This window comes from Cherax quadricarinatus, chromosome 78, assembly GCF_038502225.1.
Source record: "Cherax quadricarinatus isolate ZL_2023a chromosome 78, ASM3850222v1, whole genome shotgun sequence".
Classification (NCBI taxonomy): domain Eukaryota; kingdom Metazoa; phylum Arthropoda; class Malacostraca; order Decapoda; family Parastacidae; genus Cherax; species Cherax quadricarinatus.
In genome coordinates this window covers 884712-909405 of record NC_091369.1, presented here as the reverse complement: position 1 = coordinate 909405, position 24694 = coordinate 884712, and the positions used below count along the sequence as shown (strand labels likewise).

The following is a 24694-nucleotide window of genomic DNA, read 5'->3' as shown; positions in this document are numbered from 1 at the left end:
TTTCAGAGTGATTAGGTGGTGAAATGACCTAGATGATAAAGTGACGGGGCGGATCCACTTAGTAATTTAAAATTACTGGTACGATAAGACCCAAAAGGCTATATATCTGTAAAACTGGTTATAACGAGGACGAGGAGGGACCAGGTGCTATGAATCGACTCCCCCACACAACCACAACTAAGTGAATGCATACCTGGTTACCTGGAGGTTATTCCGGGGATCAACGCCCCCGCGGCCCGGTCCATGACCAGGCCTCCCGATGTATCAGGGCCTGATCAACCAGGCTGTTACTGCTGGCCGCACGCAGTCCAACGTACGAGCCACAGCCCGGCTGATCCGGCACTGACTTTAGGTATCTGTCCAGCTCTCTCTTGAAGGCAGCCAGGGGTTTATTGGTAATTCCCCTAATGCTTGATGGGAGGCTGTTGAACAGTTTTGGGCCCCGGACACTTATGGTGTTTTCCCTTAGTGTACCAATGGCGCCCTTACTTTTTATTGGGGGCATTGTGCATCGCCTGCCCAGTCTTTTACTTTCGTAGGGAGTGATTTCTGTGTGCAGATTTGGGACCATTCCTTCCAAGATTTTCCAAGTGTAAATTATGATATCTCTCTCCCTCCTGCGTTCCAACGAGTACAAGTCAAGTGCTTCCAAGCGTTCCCAGTAGTTAAGGTGCTTGACAGAACTTATACGTGCAGTAAAGGATCTCTGTACACTCTCTAGATCTGCGATTTCACCTGCTTTGAATGGAGATGTTAATGTACAGCAGTATTCTAGCCTAGATAGAACAAGTGATTTGAAAAGGATCATCATGGGCTTGGCATCTCTCGTTTTGAAAGTTCTCATTATCCATCCTATCATTTTCTTTGCACGTGCGATCGTGGCACTGTTGTGATCCTTGAAAGTGAGATCCTCAGACATTACTACTCCTAGGTCCCTTACATTATTTTTCCGCTCTATTGTATGGCCGGAGTCAGTAGTATACTCTGTTCTAGTTATTATCTCCTCCAGTTTTCCATAACGGAGTAGTTGGAATTTGTCCTCATTGAACATCATATTGTTTACCGTTGCCCATTGGAAAACTTTGTTTATATCTTCTTGGAGATTAACCGCGTCCTCAGCAGATGACAGCCTCATGCAGATCCTAGTATCATCCGCAAAGGATGATACGGTGCTGTGGTGTATATCTCTGTTTATGTCTGATATGAGGATAAGGAATAAGATGGGGGAGAGAACTGTGCCTTGTGGAACAGAGCTCTTCACTATGGCAGCCTCCGATTTAACTCTGTTGACCACTACTCTTTGTGTTCGATTTGTTAGGAAGTTGAAGATCCATCTCCCCTTTCCCAGTTATTCCTTTAGCACGTATTTTATGGGCTATTACGCCATGATCGCATTTGTCAAATGCTTTTGCAAAGTCTGTGTATATTACATCTGCATTCTGATTTTCTTCCAGTGCATCGAAGGCCACGTCATAGTGATCCAGTAGTTGTGAGAGGCAGGAGCGACCTGCCCTGAACCCATGTTGCCCTGGATTGTGCAGATTTTGGGAATCAAGGTGATTTGCAATCCTGCTTCTTAGCACTCTTTCAAAGATTTTTATGATGTGGGACGTCAGAGCTATTGGTCTATAGTTCTTAGCTAATGCTTTGCTGCCACCTTTATGGAGTGGGGCTATATCCGTTGTTTTAAGTGACTGTGGAATTTCACCCATGTCCAAGCTCCTCCTCCATAGTGTACTTAGGGCACGCGAGAGGGGTTTCTTGCAGTTCTTAATGAAAACAGAGTTCCACGAGTCTGGGCCCGGGGCTGAGTGCATAGGCATGTTGTCAATGGCTTTTTCGAAATCTATCGGAGTTAGGGTAATGTCGGAAATCTGGCATACATTTATGGAGTTTTGAGGCTCATTCATGAAGAAATCATTTGGGTCGTCGATCCTCAGACCGATTAGTGGTTCACTAAACACAGAGTCGTACTGGGATTTCAATATTTCACTCATTTCCTTGTTGTCATCTGTGTAAGTCCCATCCTGTCTGAGTAAGGGCCCGATACTAGATGTGGTATTTGCCTTGTTTTTGGCATATGAAAAGAAATATTTTGAATTTCTTTCAATTTCACCTAGTTTACATAATTTACTACCTTCACAAAATTGTGAAATGTGTGTATGTGAGGAATGGAAAGTCATCCTCCGAGCTCTCAGTTCACAATCCCCCCTCCAAAAAAAAAAAACTTCATCTGTGAACTAGGAATCCTTAAGTGAGAGATATGGGGGAGGGGGGGAGATGCCTTCATGGGGAAAGGCTCTGGAGTCGTGAAACTGGATCAACCCAAGTGATGTATGAGCCCAACAAGCTTAGTGCTTCCACGTATCTATAATGATAATATTAATATAAAATATATAATAATAACAATAGTAATAATAATAATTGCAGTTAATATAAAATATATAATAATAATGATAATGATAATAATAACGAAGAATGAAGGTTGTGCCCAGCGTTCATAGTGGCAAGGCTATACGCACTTCCTGCAGAGTAACTCAACAAAGAGACAACGAATGTTTATATTCCATTTATCATTAAAACAATAATGTCTAGATGAATCATGACCAAACTGGGCTACGAATAACCGCAATCGAATTAAAATTCCCCGAGCGTCAACATAACTCAGAGCCACTAATTGGTTAAAATTACCATGTGTCTTATATATGTACTACTATATGTGCTAAAATACAATCATATATGTTAATGAATCTGGGGATCATCGCCCCGGCGTAGAGGTTTCAAACTAGCACTAATAAGCTGGAAAGAAATATTACAAGAATATGTTTTTTTTTTTAAGAAATACTTAGGAAAGATAAGTGAATACTGAATGTAAACAGAAACGTGTTAGTATTTACATGATATCTTTCGTGTTTAAGGAACAAGGGAGAAACTAGTAGCAATCCCGTCAAGAGTCCAAAACGTGGAATAGCCTTGCATTTCGCACTGAAAGGGCTCTGAATGAGAGAAAGAATGGGGGGGGGGTTATCATGTCATGGGAAGCTACATGTCCGAGGCATAATAACCTTAGAAACAGTAATACAAAAATATAATATATATCAGCAGCAGAACAGTAATAATAATACAACGGATAGGAGCAGCAGCAGAACAGTAATACTATAACAGCAGTAGAACAGTAATAATAACAGGTGGTAACTCACCAGTGTAACAGATGCATAACGCCCCATCATAGGGAATGTACCCAATAACAGAGGAAGAACAGGTAACAGCTATGTAGATACTAGAGAACATATTACAATATTAAAACGTGTCATTCCTCTCACCAACCTATTTTTCCCCTATCACCACCACTTCCCCGCTCACCCCACAAAAGGTCTTACCTAAACTGTAATGAATGCAAAGCATCCTACACGTGTCTTCAGAGTCTTGAAGGAGAGAGCACTAATAAACGTACCTATGACGAGTTTCTTTTTTTCTAATTTCGCAACTTGACCTTAGGCTAGGCTTCCCTCGAAAAATAAACACAAATGCAGTATAATGGGTTTATTTTTCCATCATGCCGGTATTTTATACCATTTATCTCCATCGCCAGGCTTCTTTTGTGACTGCCTAGTTAACCAGACTGTTGCTACTAAATGCCCGTAGGACTACATATCACTAACTTGCTGGTCATCGGAACTTTTCGGAACTGCTTAGCGATCAAGACTTAAAAACAACTGACTTCACAAACGTCCCTCACCAAACCTTTACTGTTATATACAAAACCTGGAGGACAGATGTGCCTACAGCGATCCGGAAGAACCTCATTCCTGTCCCAAAACCAAAAGCACCTGGCAAGAACCGAATAATGCTGAAAAATGGTACTGAAATGACTAGCGAAAATTTGTTCTCCTCGTCTTCCCCCCCACCCCACACACACACATGATTTCATCCCTTAGCTTCAACTCTTGAAGAATTTCGAGAGTTTTTCTACTCCCGAAGCCCACACTTGGGTCATAACCTATTTCCTTACTTCGGATCAGTCGAAATAGGAAGCGCGTCTGTCTAGCACTAGCGGACGGAGGATCACACTTCCACTACATCTTGTGCTGAATGACCCACATGCAAATATTTAGCACTTAGCATGAATTATTAAAGTATTCATCCCGGCACACGTGGAAACGTTGGGCAAGTTTCCAGATACTTGTTGCCCCCGCTCACCCAGCTGTCAGTATGTACCTAGGTGTTAGAAACAGTTGGGAGTAGCGGTCTAGGGTAGGTATTAGTGTATACCTTAGATAGGACTAAACTCTGAAACAATCTGAAGTAGGATAACAGCTCTTACACTGTAGATTCACAGACTAAGACCTGCATCAAGTCATTGTCCCTGGTTTATCAGGAACAATTTGGGGCAACATGTGGTTTCCGCATGAAAATATTTTGGGATCTGCTGGATTTTTTTTTATATAACTTCAGCTGAAGATGTTGAACGGTCTTGGAATCTTTATGCCTGTTTAATATTTCCTGGCATACTTGTATACCTGAAGGGTTCTGGGAATTCCCGTAAGTAATGCAGCTGATACAGCCAGTGAGAGTTCTCTCAATTCATCGACACCATGCCTAACCCTTCTAGGGTAGGGTAGGTGCCTGAGTCCGAGCTTTTAGCTCATAAGACTGTCATTCCCATTTGCTCCTTTGGGGCGGGGATGGCAGACCAGAGAGGCCTAGCTTGTGGCTAGGCCTGGGGACAGTTGGTCCCAAAGATGAGGAGGTACTTGTGCCTCCTCCCATGGGAGACTTAGGTCTCAAACACTCCCTAAAGAGGGAGCCAAGGCCGGGCCACCACTTGGAAAAGGCCCGGGCCGGGAGAATACCGGCAAATCTTTAATAATAATAAATAAGAGAGTTCTCTGTACATTCTTCGTTCACTTTCTCTTCCACTAGCAAGCAGTTTGTGTTCCACACTGTTACAAATTTCATTTCTTACGATTTCGATGGCCGAATAACTGAAATCAGTTCATACTAAATCTACTCATTTGTGTGATCCACAGCAAGACCTGGTTTACACGGACTTCAATGTTTACTGTGTCTGCTGTCTGTGGCTGTTACCTGGTTTGAAACACAACTGTATGGACGGGGAACTGAAACTTTTATGCGCAATGACAACCTGAATGTTGTTAAAACAGTCTAGCTCACTCCTAAAGTGTGCGCGTGATTGTTAGGTTGTGAAATGATAATGTACACGTAATTCCAGACCAAGTGGCAATAAATTACGATGAGTATAAACCTTTAGGAATACTTAATACTTTATTTAGAGTGCATGCGAAATTAGGCTGCCCATCCTGCGAGACGGGTGGGGTACATAAACAAACCTTTGCTTTGGATTATCTAAAATGGCACGCTGATCAAGGCTGTGGCGGATACGTGTGCTAGCAGGCCGCCAGCAGCAACAGCCTGGTTGATCAGGTACGCACCAGACAAATTATATAAAAAAGACGAAATATGCTGTTTATAACTTTTATTGAAACGTTTCGTCCACCAAGAGCTTAAGCAACTGAGTCCCTAGTGGACGAAACCTCTCAATAAAACGTCATAAATCACATATTATGACTTATCACATATTTGGTATATCCTCTCGCACCTCCTCCAGGGAGCGGACGAAGGGGAAAAATCGAAATTCGTTAAAAAGCACAGTATATCAGCGGTACCCCACAAAGTTAACTTCAGTGGAAATCGCTAAACTCGTCAGGATTATATAGCGCATGGGGAATGGGATGTAATCAAGTTTAATTCAATTCCTTGGGTGTAGAGCCCTTCGCCAGCATCAAAGCACCCTTCCCAATGAAGGGTGGTGTCAGTGAAGCGAGAGGTTAAGGTAAGAGCAACAATCAGGAGACACCAGGCAATCAAGGCCGGATCAGTCACGCCGTCCTCTCACACCCACTGACTCTACCATCACCTAACCCTTCCTCCCGTCACGCAACCTTCCTCCGGTCACTCAAAACTTTAGCATTTGTTATTCAAAATCCGGTCAAAAAAGATGCTACCTGAATTCAGTGCTGGCTAGTGTAATTAAAATAAGTTACTGAGTAAAAAGACTGGGAGGAGAGACATTTTTTCAGAACGTGCAAGGAGCAAGCTCCAAGAGGAAGTATCACACCAAGCATATCACCATATATATATATATATATATATATATATATATATATATATATATATATATATATATATATATATATATATATATATATATATATATATATATATATATATATCCGCGGCATAACTTACGCAGCATATGCAAAACTAATGTATGAACTGCTTTCGGGAACCTAAAAGATTTACTTGGGATATTATATACAACATACGTTAGACCTTGGAGTATGCGGAGCCAACATGGTGCCCCCGGCTGTTCAAGCATTTAAAGAAATGGAAGATGAAATAGATCTGAAGGAGCACACGAGAGACATCGGGAACTGAAACTAAACGCTAAATAACAGAACGACCAGAGAGAGATGCGATCAAGCCAGAGCAGAGAATTAAGTAAGAGTCGGTAGGGACAAGATGTTGGAGAAAGGAGATGTAGCCAGAAGACGCGATAACAGCTAACAACGCAGATGAGTCACAGATGTTTGGAAGTAGTGGACCAAGAGTGGATGGAGGTAAATCATTACATGCAGTTTCAAGCATAGACATGATCCGTGCTGGAATGGACGGTTCCTCGTGAATCCGCGTTCAGCCTCAACGCTGAAATTAAGTTCAAGGTGACTTCCAACTGTATCCGCTGCTATTGATTCCCATCATTTCCCCACAATCACAGTGTTTGCCACAATCTTCCATTTCTGGTGTCGTAAATCTGAATTCCCCAGTCCTCAAACTAAACCATAAACTCCTCAACCAAACCACAAGATACGTACAACCTTAACAAGATCCACTGTTTCCTACATGATCAGTACTGGGCTTGCGCTCGTTTTCTTATGTATCAGTAATAATAAATACAAATACAAATAATAATAATAATAATAATAATAATAATAATAATAATAATAATATTAACAGCAACCATATCGCAACTGAACCATAAAATCCTCAACCTTTCATATTTTTATTACAATTATGGGGAGACGCTAAACCCGTAAGGGTTTAGCACCTGGGACAGGTGAAATCGCAGATCTAGAGAATGTACAGAGAACCTTTACTGCGCATATAAGTTCCGTCAAACACCTTAACTACCGGGAACGCTTGGAAGCACTTGACTTGTACTCGCTGGAGCGCAGAGGATACATCATAAGCTACACCTGGAAAATCCTGGAGGGACTGGCTCCTCATCTGCACACAGAAATCACTCCCTACGAAAGCAAAAAACTTGGCAGGCGATGCAACATACCCCCAATGAAAAGTAGGGGCGCCATTAGTACACTAAGAGAAAACACAATAAGTGTTCGGGGCCCAAGACTGTTCAACAGCCTCCCACCAGTCATAAGGGGAATTGCCAATACACCCCTGGTTGTCTTCAAGAGAGAGATGAACAGATACCTTGAGTCAGCGCCGGGTCAGCTGGGCTGTGGTTCGTTCGTTGGACTACGTGAGGCCAGCAGTAACAGCCTAGTTGATCAGGCCCTGATCCACGGGGAGGCCTGGTCATGGACCGGGCCGCGGGGGCGTTGATCCCCGGAATGCCCTCCAGGCAGCAAGTAGGGTAGCTCCAATGCCTTGGATAGGGAGCCCTTCACCAGCCAAGGCACCTCTTTTGAAGGGACTACCTTCACACTTCTCCCCTCCCCTACAACCACCTCCCACTCACTTCCCCTCACCCACCGATAATCATCTCCACCCACTCAACCTCCAACCCACCTACATCCTCCATTTACCCATAGCCTCCTCCCCCACACACACAACCTTCTCTCACCCTCCTACATCCTCCTCCAATCTACATAAAACCTCTCCACTCCCACAATCAGAACAATTGAAACAAGAAGATAAGAGCTTCCTTGTCCCTGGCTCTGTATGACCACAACACCCTATTGTCTGGGTGCACTGTTAGGTTTCAAGCCAATCGTCCGAACGAAGGCCATTAAGGTTGATTTTGACCAATGTACTAGACAAAAATTCTTAAAATGGAGAAAAATACATATACACCGCGAGACGTACATACAATTGCAATATACAATATTCTGTTTGACGACCTGGACTGGACGATCCATGAAGGCACCTTATACCTCCCCCTAACCCCCCCCCAACTAAAAAAAAAAATCTTAAAGGTCACCGCGTTGTTTCCAGAAATGTCAACAACTGCAGCTCCTGCTGCTGCTGGACGAGGTAAGTTAATGCTCCGCTCCGCACCACCAGTCTTATCTTCCTACTGACCATTAGTATTCGTAATAATAATAATTAATATAATAAAATAGAATAATAAATAATAATACGTGGAAAGTACTTGGACTAGTCCCAAATTTACACACTACCATGGACGCCGTGGACACAATAAGCGAAGAATGTATCAATATCTGTGGCCCCAGACTATTCAAGTTCTAGCTAGAAGATACCAGAAACATTAGAGAGAGAGAGAGAGAGAGAGAGAGAGAGAGAGAGAGAGAGAGAGAGAGAGAGAGAGAGAGAGAGAGAGAGAGAGAGAGAGAGAGAGTTATAGTGTATTACGATGAGAGAAAATATTGCAATATACTGCAATACTGTATAAAAAATTTCAATTAGGGTATATGTACAGATAAGTGTATGTCTGGTGAACTGATGATATGCAGTCTTACTGACCCTCGTCTAGCCGTTAGGCTTAAGCCCAACGAATCAGCAACCGTAAAATCCTGAGAAATTATACAAGATATCACAATGACTTTAATCATACTCCCTACTTGTCCACAAAATCCTACAACAGAGCACCCATCATTCAACTAATTACAAAATCATTCAAGATGCCACAAATTCACACAATGCGCTACATAAACATCTAACCCATACTAAGTACGGCAATTATATACCTCAATGGCACCGGTGGAACAACCTACCGTAAGCTTATTATTATAATCAAAATGAAGCGCTAAACCCATTAGGGTCATACAGCATTGCACCGTAAGCTTATTAAGTGGGAGGCCACATTTATAACTTAAATAATGCATAACGTAACAACTATTTACCTGAGGTAGGAGGGCTGGTAGCCCCTGTAGACGCTGCAGTAGGTACTGAGGGACATAACTGCAGCCTCACATCCACAACAAAATCATTTATAATGTATTATAACATTATCATGCCCGGCACACGCACACTAGCCTAGGCATAAGTTTTTTTTCTCTGGATATATACACAGTGATTTCTTCCGGGATAAGCATAAAGATATATTACATCTATACAAATACATTTAGCCTATTTTAACACATTACGTCTTCACCAACTCACAGAACATATGTATCAGCACAATATCACTATTTTCAGCACATATTACGTCTATCAACACATTACGTTTGTACGAACGCATTATCACCAGCTATCATCCTAGTACAACAAGTTTACACCTGTATCAACACATTACGTCTGTATTAACCTACTATCACGATAGTTCAGTACATATTACTTCTATGTCAACACGTCTGTCCATCACATTACGTTTGCATCAAGGCATTATGCCAATATCCCTTGTAATTTGCAAGACCACGGTTTGAGGTAGCGGTCCCACGAGCACTACCACGGGAGCACACACTTAACCAGTCCCAGCCTCGCAGTGGTACTGGGGAGACCAGATTGTTCAGTTTCCTTGGGGACCCCTCCCCTCAGAAGCCCTCCTTCCCTAATATACCCCCAACCCCCACCCGCTACCTCAATCTCTACCCCGCCAGGGAGGTTCTTCCGTCTCTTCCCAAGTGAGTCACATGCTACCACTTCTCTATTCCTCTTCCTACACTTCACATACTGCTCTGACACACCCACAACTCTCATACAAATACCTGCTTCGAGCACAAACACACACACATTAGTACCCCCAAAAGTCTTATACAATCACCTGCTTCCAGCACAAACACTGCTCTGGTGCACCCATAACTCATTCAAATACCCGTTTCAAGCACAGGCATACACACCAAGAATATTAAACAACCACTAAGCATATGTAGTCATATGTCGTTTTGTGTTCCGTGTTTGTTTCACTCCACCTATTCCGTATACCCCCCACCAGTACTCCTCCATATACCACATCCACACCTCACAGACTCCAAACCCCCATGTCACCAACCCCTCATCCTCCCTTCATCCCCACTATCTCCCCAAATACCCACCACCTCCCCCACTTCCCCCTCCTCCCTCACTTCCCCACATCCCCTCCTCATGGTGACGCCACAAGGGAGGCTGGTGTTGACATTGTGACCAACACAATACTGGCTCCAACAATACAGTTATCGCATCAGATATGAAACACGAGATTGTAATCACATGATGCGCTCAATACATAAGGTGGAATGTACCACAGATTTCCATGAAACATTCTAGTATTTTCTACTACCCTGCACAGGGTGCCTTGAGGACGGTGAAGGGCTCTTGATCCAAGGAATTAGCAGCTACCTTCCCTTTCCTCGGAGTCAAACCTAATACCTTCCATTACCTTGACACGTTATATGACCCGTACAAGTTTATTGCTTTCCCGTGAATGCAATAATAATAAAACAGCACAATGAGGGTGTCAGCAATAATATTAATATCCTTAGGAAAAACGTCACAATGCTGAGTTTTTATATTCTGTTAACGGGGAGAACTGAAGGTAGTGGAGAAACGGAAATGGGGAAAGTGTGTGTGAGTGTGTGATACCTGTGACTGGTTTCCAGGGTATGTCTACCTTCTATTCCCTCCCCGCAGCCCGGCTGAGAGCATGGTATGGTGTTGTGTAGGCTTACAGTCTCTCCACTGCACGAAGGTCATTAAAGCAGCAATTCACGTGTACATTACTGCTGAAAATACTGTAGATTGGTATCTAAAATAGAGCTTAATGTAAACTCTGTATGCACAATGAGATATAAACTCCTGTTATTGTACATATGCGCATATATGCAGAACAACTGTGAAAAAATAGTGAACTTCCAAGCGCTTTTCGCTTATCAGTTCCTTGATATATATATATATATATATATATATATATATATATATATATATATATATATATATATATATATATATATATATATATATATAAAATGTGCCGAAAAGGTAAATTTGGTCGATTAGCAAGAACTCATTGAAAATTAAGTCCTTTCTAAAATTTTCTCTTATACGTTTAAAGATATATTTTTTCATTTATGCTAATGTAAAAATTATTAATTTTGTACCCAAAAAAAAATAGAAAATTTGCCTAACCTTATCATAACAAGCGCAATTTAATTTCGCCTAATCCAACTAAATATATTTTAGATAAGTTTACAATAATTTAATAATAAATAAACACAACGAAATACATTTTTTTCGTTAGGTTCAGAATTATTTTTGTGAAATTACTGCATACACAAATTTTCGCTTGCCTTATTCGGCAAGAAGAGCGTTGCCATTTAAGTCAAAATCGGATATACAGAGTGTAATGACATGACTGCAAACAAACCATACCACGTATCTGGAGTTTTGAGACTCTTTGACCACGGGTTCAAACCCCACCCGTGGTATGGTTTGGATATACAGAGATTCAAATACACACCTCGGTGTATCTATGCATACACAGAGGTATCTGCATCTCAGTAGTGTACAACATTGTGTATAAGGATCAATACAAATGCTACAAATGCCCAAAAGAGAGGTAGAAAACATTTCTGTAATGTGATCTCTATTATTATTAATATTATATTCATGGGGAAATGCTAAACCCGTTCGTGGTCAAACAGCGCCTAAGGAATGCGAGGTAATCAGGTCCGAGAAAGATAAAGGCAACCAAAATTCCTTGGATGAAGAACTGGCCAGCATCCAGGCACCTCCCCTGCATGGTGAAATATGAGGTAAAATAAGTGACTAACAAAGGGATAGGGGAGAGGGAGGATGGATCGGGGGGGTAGCAGTAGGAGAATGAATGGGGATGGATGGATGGGGGGTAGTGATAAGGGGGGGGGGGTAATGTGGTAGCTGCTCCTACCACCAGGTTCCAGACCTTGACGACTGCGGAAATTGTTCCCCTCCCACCTCCTCGACCCCGTTCTCCTGCCCACACACCTCCAAGAAAACACCTCCCTTTCACCAAGACCAACATCACTACCAGTAAACGCTACCCTGCAACTCTTTCCCCCCACTTCCTAAGACCCCATTTCACCAACGCTGATGTGTTTATCACATTCATTTTCAGAAATTATCAAACACATTTAAATCTTACCTTTAACGACTTCGAGTTTTTCTACTCCCGGAGTCCGACCATGGGCCAGGCTTGTCAAGAAATACAGTGGCAGCAATGTGTGGGCGTGAAGACAGGTTACAGTGGGTGGTAACGGTTGAGTGGGTGTTACATTAACCTATGATTTACAGTCAGCAAGCTACGGCTCACGGTAGCCTTACGTCTCTCGTGTTATTACGAAATCGCATTAACACGACTGCAAAGAAACCACGCACTGGCATGGAGTTTTAGAACTCACTTACCAAGGGTTCAAATCCCACCCGTTCCGTGGTTTGTCTCTCATAAAAGCTGGGAGATGTTCTGAGTAGATAATGATATATGGGAACTCATCTACGTACAGTGGCTATCACCATACTTGTTCTATAGCCCTCTTCTAGGTATCACTTATGGTATACAATACCGACAAACTGATGAATAAGACACGTGCAACACTTGGGTATCTTTACTACCGAAACGTTCAGCTTGCGCAACAGATTTCTTCAGTAGAATACAGGCGAATATAACACCAGAGGCCTGTGCCTGTCCTAGGTGTATCCTCTTTACCTTCACTCTATCTTACCCGTGAAAGACTTCCAGTGTTCCTCAACTTTCCCAGCCTGAACCTTGTTGCCAGCACGCCCACAACACCATCACAACCTGGTAGATCTTTCACTTATTGCAGGTAGTGGTCGACTTTTAACTTGAATGTCTACCAATATTCGGGCAACATTTCGTATATCTCCTGGTAAAGATTAATGACTCGTTTACCGTCATGGATGTGTGTAGACTGGGACCTCATCCTGAAGAATCTTACATGTATACTTGTATATTATCAGCCCCCCCCCTCCCTCCCTCCCCCCCCCCCTCCCTCCCTCTCCTCTCTCTCTCTCTCTCTCTCTCGCACTCTCTCTCTCTCTCTCTCTCTCTCTCTCTCTCTCTCTCTCTCTCCATTCTAAACAATGCATTCTAAGGGCGGTGAGGTGCTCCCAGTAGTTTAGATGATTTAATGACTCTATGAGAGCAGTAAACGATTTCTCAACATTTTCCAGGCATGTGATCTCTCTTGCCTTGAGCGGATGTGTGAGAAGTGAAGAATATTCCAGAAGTGAGATCAGAGCGATTTGAACAGTACCTTGACTGACGTGACTTCTCTTGTTTTCAAAGTTCTCATAATCCACCCTATCCTTTTCCAGATCTTTACTAATCTTTGAACGACAGACCATTTAACACGATTATTCCTAGTTTTTTACATCTCAATTTCATTACATAAAATGACTGCATTATGTACTGTGTGTTCGTTTAAAGTTTTTCGAAGAGAATGGGTAGCCTCAGGCCGACTTGCAAAAGTAGAACCACCCTCGAAACCAGTCACACACATAAGTCACAGGTAGACCACCAGGCTAACTTGGATTCGATCACATATGACACCTTATTTACACATTTTGTTAAGCTCAATAAGTTTTGGTATCTCGGTTTATTTCAAGTGTATTTCCAGTGACGCCTTGGACCTGGAGGCGGGAGTTCTATGTGATGTTGATTCACCTCGAAGAGATCAAACCTGATTACCCTCACCCATATAATTCCTCAGGAGTTTTATGACCCTTGTGGGCTTTTCGTTTTCCCATAATCACGAATAATAATAATAATTTAATTTAGGGAGGCAGGTACTCCATCTTCCCTCTTGAACTAGCATACTTGGCCTACACACCTGGGCAACACACTTGATGTATTACCCACCTCTAGTACCACCCATCCTGGCGTACCACCCACCCTCCAACACTACCCATCCTGGGGAACCACCCACCCTTCACCAGTGTACACCGTGGTTCCCCACTGTGGCCCACCCCACCCACCAATATCTTATCATGCAGGTAATCACGGTAGTAAGTCTCTTTCCCTTAACGGTGTCGGTTCTTGCAGTGTGTGACACCCGTCTGTGACACCCGTCTGTGACACCCGTCTGTGACACCCGTCTGTGACACCCGTCTGTGACACTCGTCTGTGATACCAAGGGTTTCCTCCTAACCTCCTTCCCTCCCTCAGACTTAAATATAACCTTTGGATCACACCTTCCCTCCGTCCCTACGACAGCTGACACCTTTCTTACTCATTTGTTTACCAAAAAGAGCATCTTCTCCCCCCCCCCCTCTCTCTCTCTCTCACACACACATACACACACACACAGTGAAGAGGCGGGGCCAGGAGCTGAGTCTCGACCCCTGCAACCACAATTAGGTGAATTAGGTGAGTACACACACACACACACACACACACACACACACACACACACACACACACACACACACACACACAAGACACTCCAGTGAACCTTATCTTCCTGATCTCCACCCACTTGTCACACCTCGAGCATCTCCGCCCACACACGCCCACAGGCAAGCACGCTCGCGCGTATACGCCCACAAGACCGTAAGACAGAACACGCGCACGCTCGAATGAACGAACACACACACACACACACACACACACGCTCGGATAGGTTAGAACAAGCTAGAAGAATGATCCGACAAATGGTTGCCGGAATTCAACCTCAGAAAATATTATGGTATGATAACGAGATAAGAAAGTGGGAGGACAGATAGAGAGTATCAGATGAGAGGGAGAACAAAGGAAGAGTATCACCTGAGAGGGAGGTCACAGAGTACCAACTGAGAGGGAGGTCACACAGTACCAACCGATAGGGAGGTCTCACAGGGAGTACCACATGAGAGGGAAGCAACTACAGAATCTGAGAGAGAATTCATAGAGGTGAACATAACACGAATCGTTTCGACCGAGGAGCAAATTATCAGAACATCGATGTCACGTGCTACGCTTGCAAATGTAAACAAAACATTCAGGAATGTAAACAAAGAGGCAGTGATCTCACTCTACACGACATACGTAAAACCAGTACCGGAGTACACCACCGTGGAACCCTCAACCTGTCAAGCATCACGAAACCCGATAAAGTTCAGAGGTTTACACGGCTGGTCCCACCACTGTGAGGGCCGGTCCCACCACTGAGGGCTGGTCCCACAACTATATGGAATCTATGCAGGCCGTCGAGATACGACTGCTCCTTATTTACTGTTTGGGGACATTTACTTCTAGATACAATATCTGATCCCAGACCTGTGTGAGCTGGTTCCTAACAAGGAACTTATAAGACGCACTCCAAGTACGACAACACGCCTGGGTGCCACAATGCCCACAAATAAGGGCAAAACAAAGACAAGCAAAACAGAGCAAGTCTTAAAGACAACGTTTCCTCAAAGGAAAATTTTCGTAAAGCTCTCTCTGAGAGAAACATTGTCTTAATAAAAACTTTGGCCTGTGTCTTTGCAATACCCAGGTATGACAACAATAAAAATTAAGAAAATATTTGAGTTGCAAGGAGCCAGGACGAGTTGGCACAAAGAGAAAATATGAGTTTAATCGGACCAAAGGGACACGAGGAACAATTTCTTCCATGTCAGGAGAGTTGAAAAAGTTGAATGTATTATGTCAGCAGGGACCAACTCAGTATATGAGTACAAAAATAAATACGACAGAACCCAAATGTCAGTCAACGAGTTTAAGAAAAACGGCAGAAAGCCGCCTTGTGGTGAAAAAATACAATTTCAGAGACAAACTTCAATACGACGTTTCGCCTGTGGAAGGTTTTCTCAGTCAATGACTGAAGAAGTCTGTTCCACAGGCGAAACGTCTCAATAAAATTCCTCTCTGGAAATAAATGGTATAGAATACCGACACAATGGAAATATAAACACTTAAGCAGTATAATGTGATCCTTTATTGACAACGTTTCGCCCACGCAGTGGGCTTTATCAAGTCACAACTGTTTGTGACTTGATAAAGCCCACTGTGTGGGCGAAACGTCAGTAAAGGATCACATTATACTGCTCCTGTGTTTATTTTTCCAAAGTTCCTCTCTGCAACTGCGTCTTTTTCATCATCAGTGAGTCAGCTTCACCAGTGCAGAGGTGGAGCCCACAAGGTACTTGCCTGCAGGGGTGCACAACGATCACAGCTTGTGCAAAAAGACACTTATGTACAGTTCAGGACATTTATTAGAGGAGATGTTTCGCCACGAGTGGCTTCTTGTCGGTATCACCATACCATTTCCTCACTGATCACAGCTTGGCTCATCTGACACTTCTTCCAGGTACCGGGTCTCCCCGCAGTTTCCTCTCGAAAACGTCTACCCTTGTTCTGGCAATATCTGGTGTTTACAAATTAGATACTCTTCCACACGGATGTTGACAGTGCTTTCTAATTGTGCCCAAGGCGCCTCTGATTTTCACTGCTTTATTCTAAGTTTCCTCCAGGTATTCCTCACTCCAGTACGTTGTTATGGAAGTGACTTTACCAACTGCCTGCATATTCCCTCTACTTAAATTCAGTATATACTCACCTTTACTTTTCTATGTTCCTAATATCTCAAATATTTCCTTTCAACCCAGGAGACCTGGTCTGAGACCAGGCCATGGGGAAGATAACCCTTTGAACCCAAAAAAGATAAAAGGTAAGGCGCGTCGCACTCCCACACGACAACAGTTCTGAAGAATAAGACACATGTGCAACAGTTGGGCATCTTTATTGTTGAAACGTTTCGCCTACACAGTAGGCTTCTTCAGTCAAATACAAAGGGAGTAGTAGTAAGGAAACAAAGATTATGTAATCAGTCCATCAACCATGAAGAAAAAGTATCTGAAGTGGTCAGTCCCTCAACCTGGAGAAGAGTTCAGCTCCATGGAACTGAACTCTTCTTGAGTGGGTGTGACTTGGACCTGCCAAGTATGGGCCAGCAGGCCTGCTGCACTGCTCCTTCTTTGTTATGTACAAAGTATGTGGCACTCCCACGCAGCCATGACAGGGTCACACAACTCTGCGGATTCTTGAAGCCATGTTTCAATTTTCAAACCTTAAAAAAACACCAAATGTTGCAACACAAATATACTTTAATAGGGATTATAACATACTTCACTGCCACACAGTTATAATATACTTTAAAAATCAACTTACTTGTCATCATCTTTGCAAGGCTCCGCCTCCTCTGTTGGTCTGGGCTCCTCACTGGCTGACGCAGTGTGTGCTGATGACGAAACACCCTGTGCAAGAAAACGGGAACTATTATTGAAGAACCAGTAACTGCTTTGAAGAACACGGGAAATGAAGAGGGAAAACAAGTACCCACCTCTTCAGGAAAACAGGAAATCTAAAGCGTGAGTAACTACCCGCTACAGATAACGGGAAATGCAAATAGCAAATAAATGTTTGAAAGAAAACGGGATGTTATCTAAAACGCGTACGTTCTCGCTGTTAAAGAAAATAGGAAATTAAACTCGTCTCATCTTCACATCAATAACAATGTAAACAAGAGCGACATTAGAAGATATTTTCACTGTAGCAACTACGAAAACAGCAACATTATCTTAAAGCGCTAAACCTGCAAGTCATAGAACGTTTGGAGTCCGGCCATGAGCCAGGCTCGTCTGGTGCTAGCCTGGTCAACCAGGCTGTTGCTGGTGGTGGTCCGCTGGACCACATGTCCATTCGCAGCCTGGTTGATCGACACTTGGCAGAGGTACTTGTTTAATTTCCTCTTCAAGACTTCACTTGTTCCAGCTGTGTTTCTGATATCTTCCTGGTAAGATGCTGAATAGTCTGAGATCATGGATGTTGATACAATGTTCTCTTATTGTGTCCAGGGTGTCCCTATCTTACACTGGGTTTATAGGTGTCCAAAGTGAATGAATTTGTGTCCATTTCCCTCAAGTTGTGGGCACTTATTTAACTTCTTATTACCTACTCAGGAAAGTGTCAAAATATCATTACACAGTTTTAAGATGAGAAAGATTTTTTGTGATGAGTTGTGAGGCGAAAAAGATTTTTTGTGATCAGTTGTGAGGCCAAAAGCACACTAGCTGGGAGAGTGCCACACGCTTCATCACCCTCCCTGGTGAGCCAGGCACAGTGCCAGCTACCTCGCACCTATATTTAACACAATACACTTTGCTCCTACTACCCGCTAAATTTACCCATTTATTTACGCAGGGCAAAGCAGTGTAGCTGACACATATCCGGACGCCAGGTAAATAACTCAGCGAGTACAAGTATGTCTATTAGCAGACCCAAGAGTAGTGAACCTCCACTCTTTATGCTCAATAATCTGAATGCCTGTAAGGGCATTTTAATCATCTTTAACTATGCTTGTTTAATGCAGTCCTCCTCTCTATATCCTGTAATAATCTCACCACCAGATTTCATGACACTGGGAGACCAAAATCTTATATAAATGGATTGATAAATTCATTCTAATACCGTTACACTAACTTTTTTACAGAGCTGCATTCCACTCATACCTGTGACCAGTTTCTGGAGTTATTTCATGGAGTTTTGGAGGATAAGGTAGGTTTAGGGACCTAATGCCTGAGGATATGTCGACAAAGACAAAAATATATAGAATACAAACTTGCTATTTAGAAACATTAGATCAAACAATGACACGAAACTACATAAAGAAATAATGTCAGTCAATTCTGCGTCAATTTTAATTATTTCTTTTTCAATGACGTTTCAAGTAGGCAAATTTTTGGCATGGCTATGGGATCACCCATGACTGCTGTCTTAGCCTCTTCATTGAAAGCTTTGAAAATGAAACTTTCTACATTATCATCATCATGTTCATCACTTAGCTATGTTGCATGGACGACGTTCTGGACAATCTGGAAAAACAACCTAAATAGTACAGTGGATCTACCTACCTAATTTAAGAGTGAAGAAGAAAATGAACACATTATCATTCCTGGTCATCCAAATGATCAAACTAGATCAAAACATACTGGATCCACTTTAGAAACTGGAATATAAGACTTGTAAATGAGACACATGGGCCATGTTAGGCTACCGTAATGTGGATATGTTTCGCTCACCAGGGGCTTTATCACTCCAATGATGAAACCCATAGTGGGCGAAACGTATGGTTATAAAAGTATCCTAACGTTGCACGCGTCTCATTTACATAACCGGATTCTCCTCGAAAGGCCACAGCACAGACCTTGCAGCTCTGAATTTCCTGAAGAATGTGTCATCATTCATGAATTCTTCTCCATATTGCATCTTCCTCTACACGTTATCCAGAACTTCACAAATGTCTTATTCCTACTGGAAATATACCTGACATAGTCATGCAGGCTCTCAAGAAAAGTGCTACAATATAACAGTCCTCCCATCCAAAACCATGAGATATCCAGTACAGGATTTTGAAGATAACACCAGTGCCGGAATCTATGCCAGTTCCTTTCCTATATATAAATAATGAAACATCAAGATGTTACTCAGGCCTCCAACACCACCCACACATCACGGCTTTCCCAGTGACACGGTTCAACTCTAATAGCCTTCCACTGCTGATCGTATCCATTTGGTCCGGAATAATTCTGATGGCATATCTGCCTACTTCCTCTAGCTTCTATGTGCCTAACAATGTGCGGGCTTCACGCTGGTGCTGCATACACGAGTACTCGTCACACATACGTGGTGCAAATTGTCTCAAGTGAGTCACTGTTTAGATTCACGAAGATACATCAAGCAGTCATGCTGAAGCTGATGGTGTTACCCCCTGTTTATTTACGCCTCTGGTGAGGTGAGGTGCAACGCCTACTTCCCCAAGTCCCTATTTATGTACGATGACTGGAGTGGCTTACAGAATAATGAGTGAGGCACGCACACAACTGAGTGCTAACAGCTACCAGATTTGCATCTGTGCTAGAGGACACCACCATCTCTAGCCACACACCAGCGGTTCTTTCTTGACGCGTCCTCTCTACAGATCCATTACCCGGAAAGATCCACATGGATTTAGCGCTTCACATAAACAAATAATCTATAATGCTAAGCGCACTACTGAACGGGTCATCATATAACAAAGAAACGTGTGAGATGAATTTTTCCGAGGAATGAAATAACAGTCACTTCCGTCCTGGTTGAACTCGAGCAGACACTTGTAAGACCAGTTTGTTCTAGTCTTTGTGCCGCTTCTTGTCTTCGTTAACTGTATCAAACATCAACAATGAGGCTAGCACACCGGGACCTGTATCAACAATGTAACATACGGAGATCTGTATCAAGCCCTAACAATTTACAGTTAAAGTGGCAAAGGGATTGTGAGATTTGGCTGAAAATCTTACTGATCTCGAGATTGTATCTCCGCATACAAGGAAAACTTGGTTCCTCGCTTTCTTTAGGTTATTTGTTGTGGTATGTCTAAAGTCCCGGGAGCTTCTCTAAACAATAGTTCGCAAATGTCCAGAAAATAATGCTCAGGAAGTGCCTTATATTTCTGGATGACTAGGCAATCAATCAGGAGGTCTGGTCAGAGACCGAGCTGCGAGGACATGTGCCCTGGTATTACAACCAGGTAAGTACCAGGGAGGCAGAAAGGTACTGTCTACCTCTGCTAAGAATATTTTCAATAAGAATAACTGAATCTCCCTCCCTACGAAGTCAACAATAATTACACATGGTCATTTGTAAATTTCGTCTAGATAAACAACACTGATTATCAACAGCCTGGTTGATCAGGCTGTCAAGAGGGAGGTCTGGTCCGGGACTGGACCCTGGGCAGGATGCTCCCTGTAACCAACTTCATGTAACTTTAGGTCTACATACCTGACTGTGTTGATGGTTCTCTGTCCGGCCCCAGATCACTAAGTTATTGGTACTTGCAACACGCAGTCCAACGTAAACACCACAGCAGAGTACAAGTAGGAGTACAGTGTTGCAAGTAATTATAAGGCAGTGCATAGCGTAGAAGACTAACAAGGCAAAATACAAATTAAAGAATTGCATGATAGCATGCAGAAATACAAGATGAATTATATATAAGGAATTACAAGCGAAATTACGTATCTGTTTACAAGAGAAGTAACATGACGGATTATAAAAGGACTTACGAGGGAGAGTACAAGACAAGAAACAATTACATATCAGAGTACAAAGGAGAGTACGAAACTTGGTCTCCTCACCACAAGAGAGCCTCACACCTATTTATACATACCCTCCCAACCCTTTACCACAACCTCTCACCCCCACCACACACCACTACACCCCCACCACACTCCACTACACCCCCACAACACACCACTACACCCCCACCACACTCCACTACACCCCCACAACACACCACTAAACCCCCACAACACACCACTACACCCCCACAACACTCCACTACACCCCCACAACACACCACTACACCCCCACAACACACCACTACACCCCCACAACACACCTCTACACCCCCACCACACCACTACACACCCACAACACTCCACTACACCCCCACAACACACCACTACACCCCCACAACACACCACTACACCCCCACCAAACTCCACTACACCCCCACAACACACCACTACACCCCCACAACACACCACTACACCCCCACAACACACCACTACACCCCACCACACTCCACTACACCCCCACCACACTCCACTACACCCCCACAACACACCACTACACCCCCACCACACTCCACTACACCCCCTCAACACACCACTACACCCCCACAACACACCACTACACCCCCACAACACACCACTACACCCCCACAACACACCACTACACCCTCACAACACCACTACACCCCTCCAACACACCACTACACCCCCACAACACACCACTACACCCCCACAACACACCACTACACCCCCACAACACACCACTACACCCCCACAACACACCACTACACCCCCACCACACTCCACTACACCCCCACAACACTCCACTACACCCCCACAACACACCACTACACCCCCACAACACTCCACTACACCCCCACCACACTCCACTACACCCCCCCAACACACCACTACACCCCTACAACACACCACTACACCCCACAACACTCCACTACACCCCCACAACACTCCACTACACCCCCACAACACACCACTACACCCCCACCACACTCCACTACACCCCCACAACACTCCACTACACCCCCACAACACACCACTACACCCCCACAACACTCCACTACACCCCCACCACACTCCACTACACCCCCACAACACACCACTACACCCTCACAACACACCACTACACCCCTACAACACTCCACTACACCCCCACAACACACCACTACACCCCCACCACACTCCACTACACCCCCACAACACACCACTACACCCCCACAACACACCACTACACCCCCACAACACACCACTACACCCCCACCACACTCCACTACACCCCCACAACACTCCACTACACCCCCACAACACACCACTACACCCCCACAACACTCCACTACACCCCCACAACACACCACTACACCCCCACAACACTCCACGTTTTCTAATAAAACTCCAGTCGACAAAGAGGACATGCCATGCATTTCCCAACAATTGCAGCAGTGTAAAGAAACATACCAATGACTAGTTTCAAATTGTTTCTAAAACAATAAAAGCTTAGTTTCTTTTTAACTTACATTCTCTCTCTCTCTCTCTCTCTCTCTCTCTCTCTCTCTCTCTCTCTCTCTCTCTCTCTCTCTCTCTCTCTCTCTCTCTCTCTCTGAGACCAACCTTTCTTATTACCTGATCAACAAGTATTAATAATAATAAAATTACATAAAAGGCATACATACAGAGTCAAGTAAGATTAGGTCATACGAACTCTTCCTAATGAGAACAATTTAAACGAAACCATAAAGTGAAAAAAAAAAATACTCACATTATAGGCATGGTCAACTAGAATGCAAACTACTGATGCCCGCGGCTGGCAAACTAAGAATCATTATAACCTGGCCTATCAAACGTATCTTCCAAGAACATATTGACGTACCTTTTGAAGACTACAAAAGATATAAATCCTATGACAGAGTGTGCTAAATGACTAGATGGAACAACTTTTATATCAGTGATTCGTTTAAATTAGTTTCTAATAGGCTAGTAAGAGTTTATTATGCAAGACCGTACGTAACAGTTCAACACCACCAGACTGACTCAACCATCCGGTGGCGAGAAGCACGCCAAGGAAACCCAGTGTTGTGTATACTGCACTCACCATCTGTGATACTTCCTCTAACACCATCTGTGTTAGTTCATCTGACACCATCTGTGTTACTTCCTCTGTAACCATTTCTGTTACTTCCTCTGACACTACCCATGTCACCATTTGTTTCAGTTCCTGTCATTATCTGCTTCACCATTTGTAATAGTTTCTCTTATCACCACTTCTGCCAGTTCCTCTGACCTAACCTTCCATTGTTGCTACAGACACACACTCGTACATACACAAGGTATATACCTCTGATATACCTTTAATGTATTCCGAGAGTCTTTCCACTCCCGGAGCCCGGCCATGGGCCATGCTTGCAAACTAAAATGAATACTGAAAAAATACAGGATCGGACCAATCTTTCTATTATTATTATTTCGTCAAAAACTCCAAAATTAATCGTATAAACTGATACATGTATATGTATTCAAATGAGTAAATAAAGTACCTATGTTTATTTTTTTTTTCACTTGAACATAGGTTAATCTTGCCCAGTCACTCTTAAACGAGTGGTTTATAATAATGTGTATGAGTGATTTATAAGTGTGTGTGAGTGGTTTATAAGGGGTATGTACAGACTCTCTGACCACTCGTGTGCGTGTGTACTAGCCTAGTTGTGGCTGCAGGGGTCGATTCACAGCTCCTGGCCCCGCCCCTTCACTGGCCGTTACTGGGTCACTCTTCCCGCTCCATGAGCTTTATCATACCTTTTCTTAAAGCTATGTATGGATCCTGCCTCCACTACATCGCTTCCCAAACTATTCCACTTTCTGACTTCTATGTGACTGAAGAAATACTTCCTAACATCCCTGTGATTCATCTGAGTCTTCAGCTTCCAAATGTGACCCCTTGTTGATGTGTCCCATCTCTGGAACATACTGTCTCTGTCCACCTTGTCAATGCCTCTCAGTATTTTATGTCATCATGTCCCCCTATCTCTCCTGTCCTGTGTGTGTGTGTGTGTGTGTGTGTGTGTGTGTGTGTGTGTACTCACCTAATTGTACTCACTTAATTGTGGTTGCAGGGGTCGAGACTCAGCTCCTGGCCCCGCCTCTTCACTGATCGCTACTGGATCCTCTCTCTCTCTGCTTCCTGAGCTTTGTCATACCTCTTCTTAAAACTATGTATGGTTCCTGCCTCCACTACTTCACTTGCTAGGCTATTCCACTTGCTGACAACTCTATGACTGTGTGTGTGTGTGTGTGTGTGTGTGTGTGTGTGTGTGTGTGTGTGTGTGTGTGTGTGTGTGTGTCTGTGTGTGTGTGTGTCTGTGTGTGTGTGTGTCTGTGTGTGTGTCTGTGTGTGTGT

The 24694-nt window shown here is 43.5% G+C and overlaps 1 protein-coding gene across 5 annotated transcripts in view; it reads right to left on the bottom strand.

The window, feature by feature from the left end:
• The window catches only part of LOC128701528 (protein Shroom), a 942770-nt gene that overhangs the window by 134983 nt on the left and 783093 nt on the right, over positions 1-24694 (bottom strand). For all 5 annotated transcript variants that reach the window (XM_053795246.2, XM_053795245.2, XM_070101538.1 and 2 more), the window contains one exon: positions 17345-17430. In XM_053795246.2, the coding sequence (XP_053651221.1) occupies positions 17345-17430 (86 nt within the window). The remainder of the gene's footprint in view (positions 1-17344; positions 17431-24694) is intronic.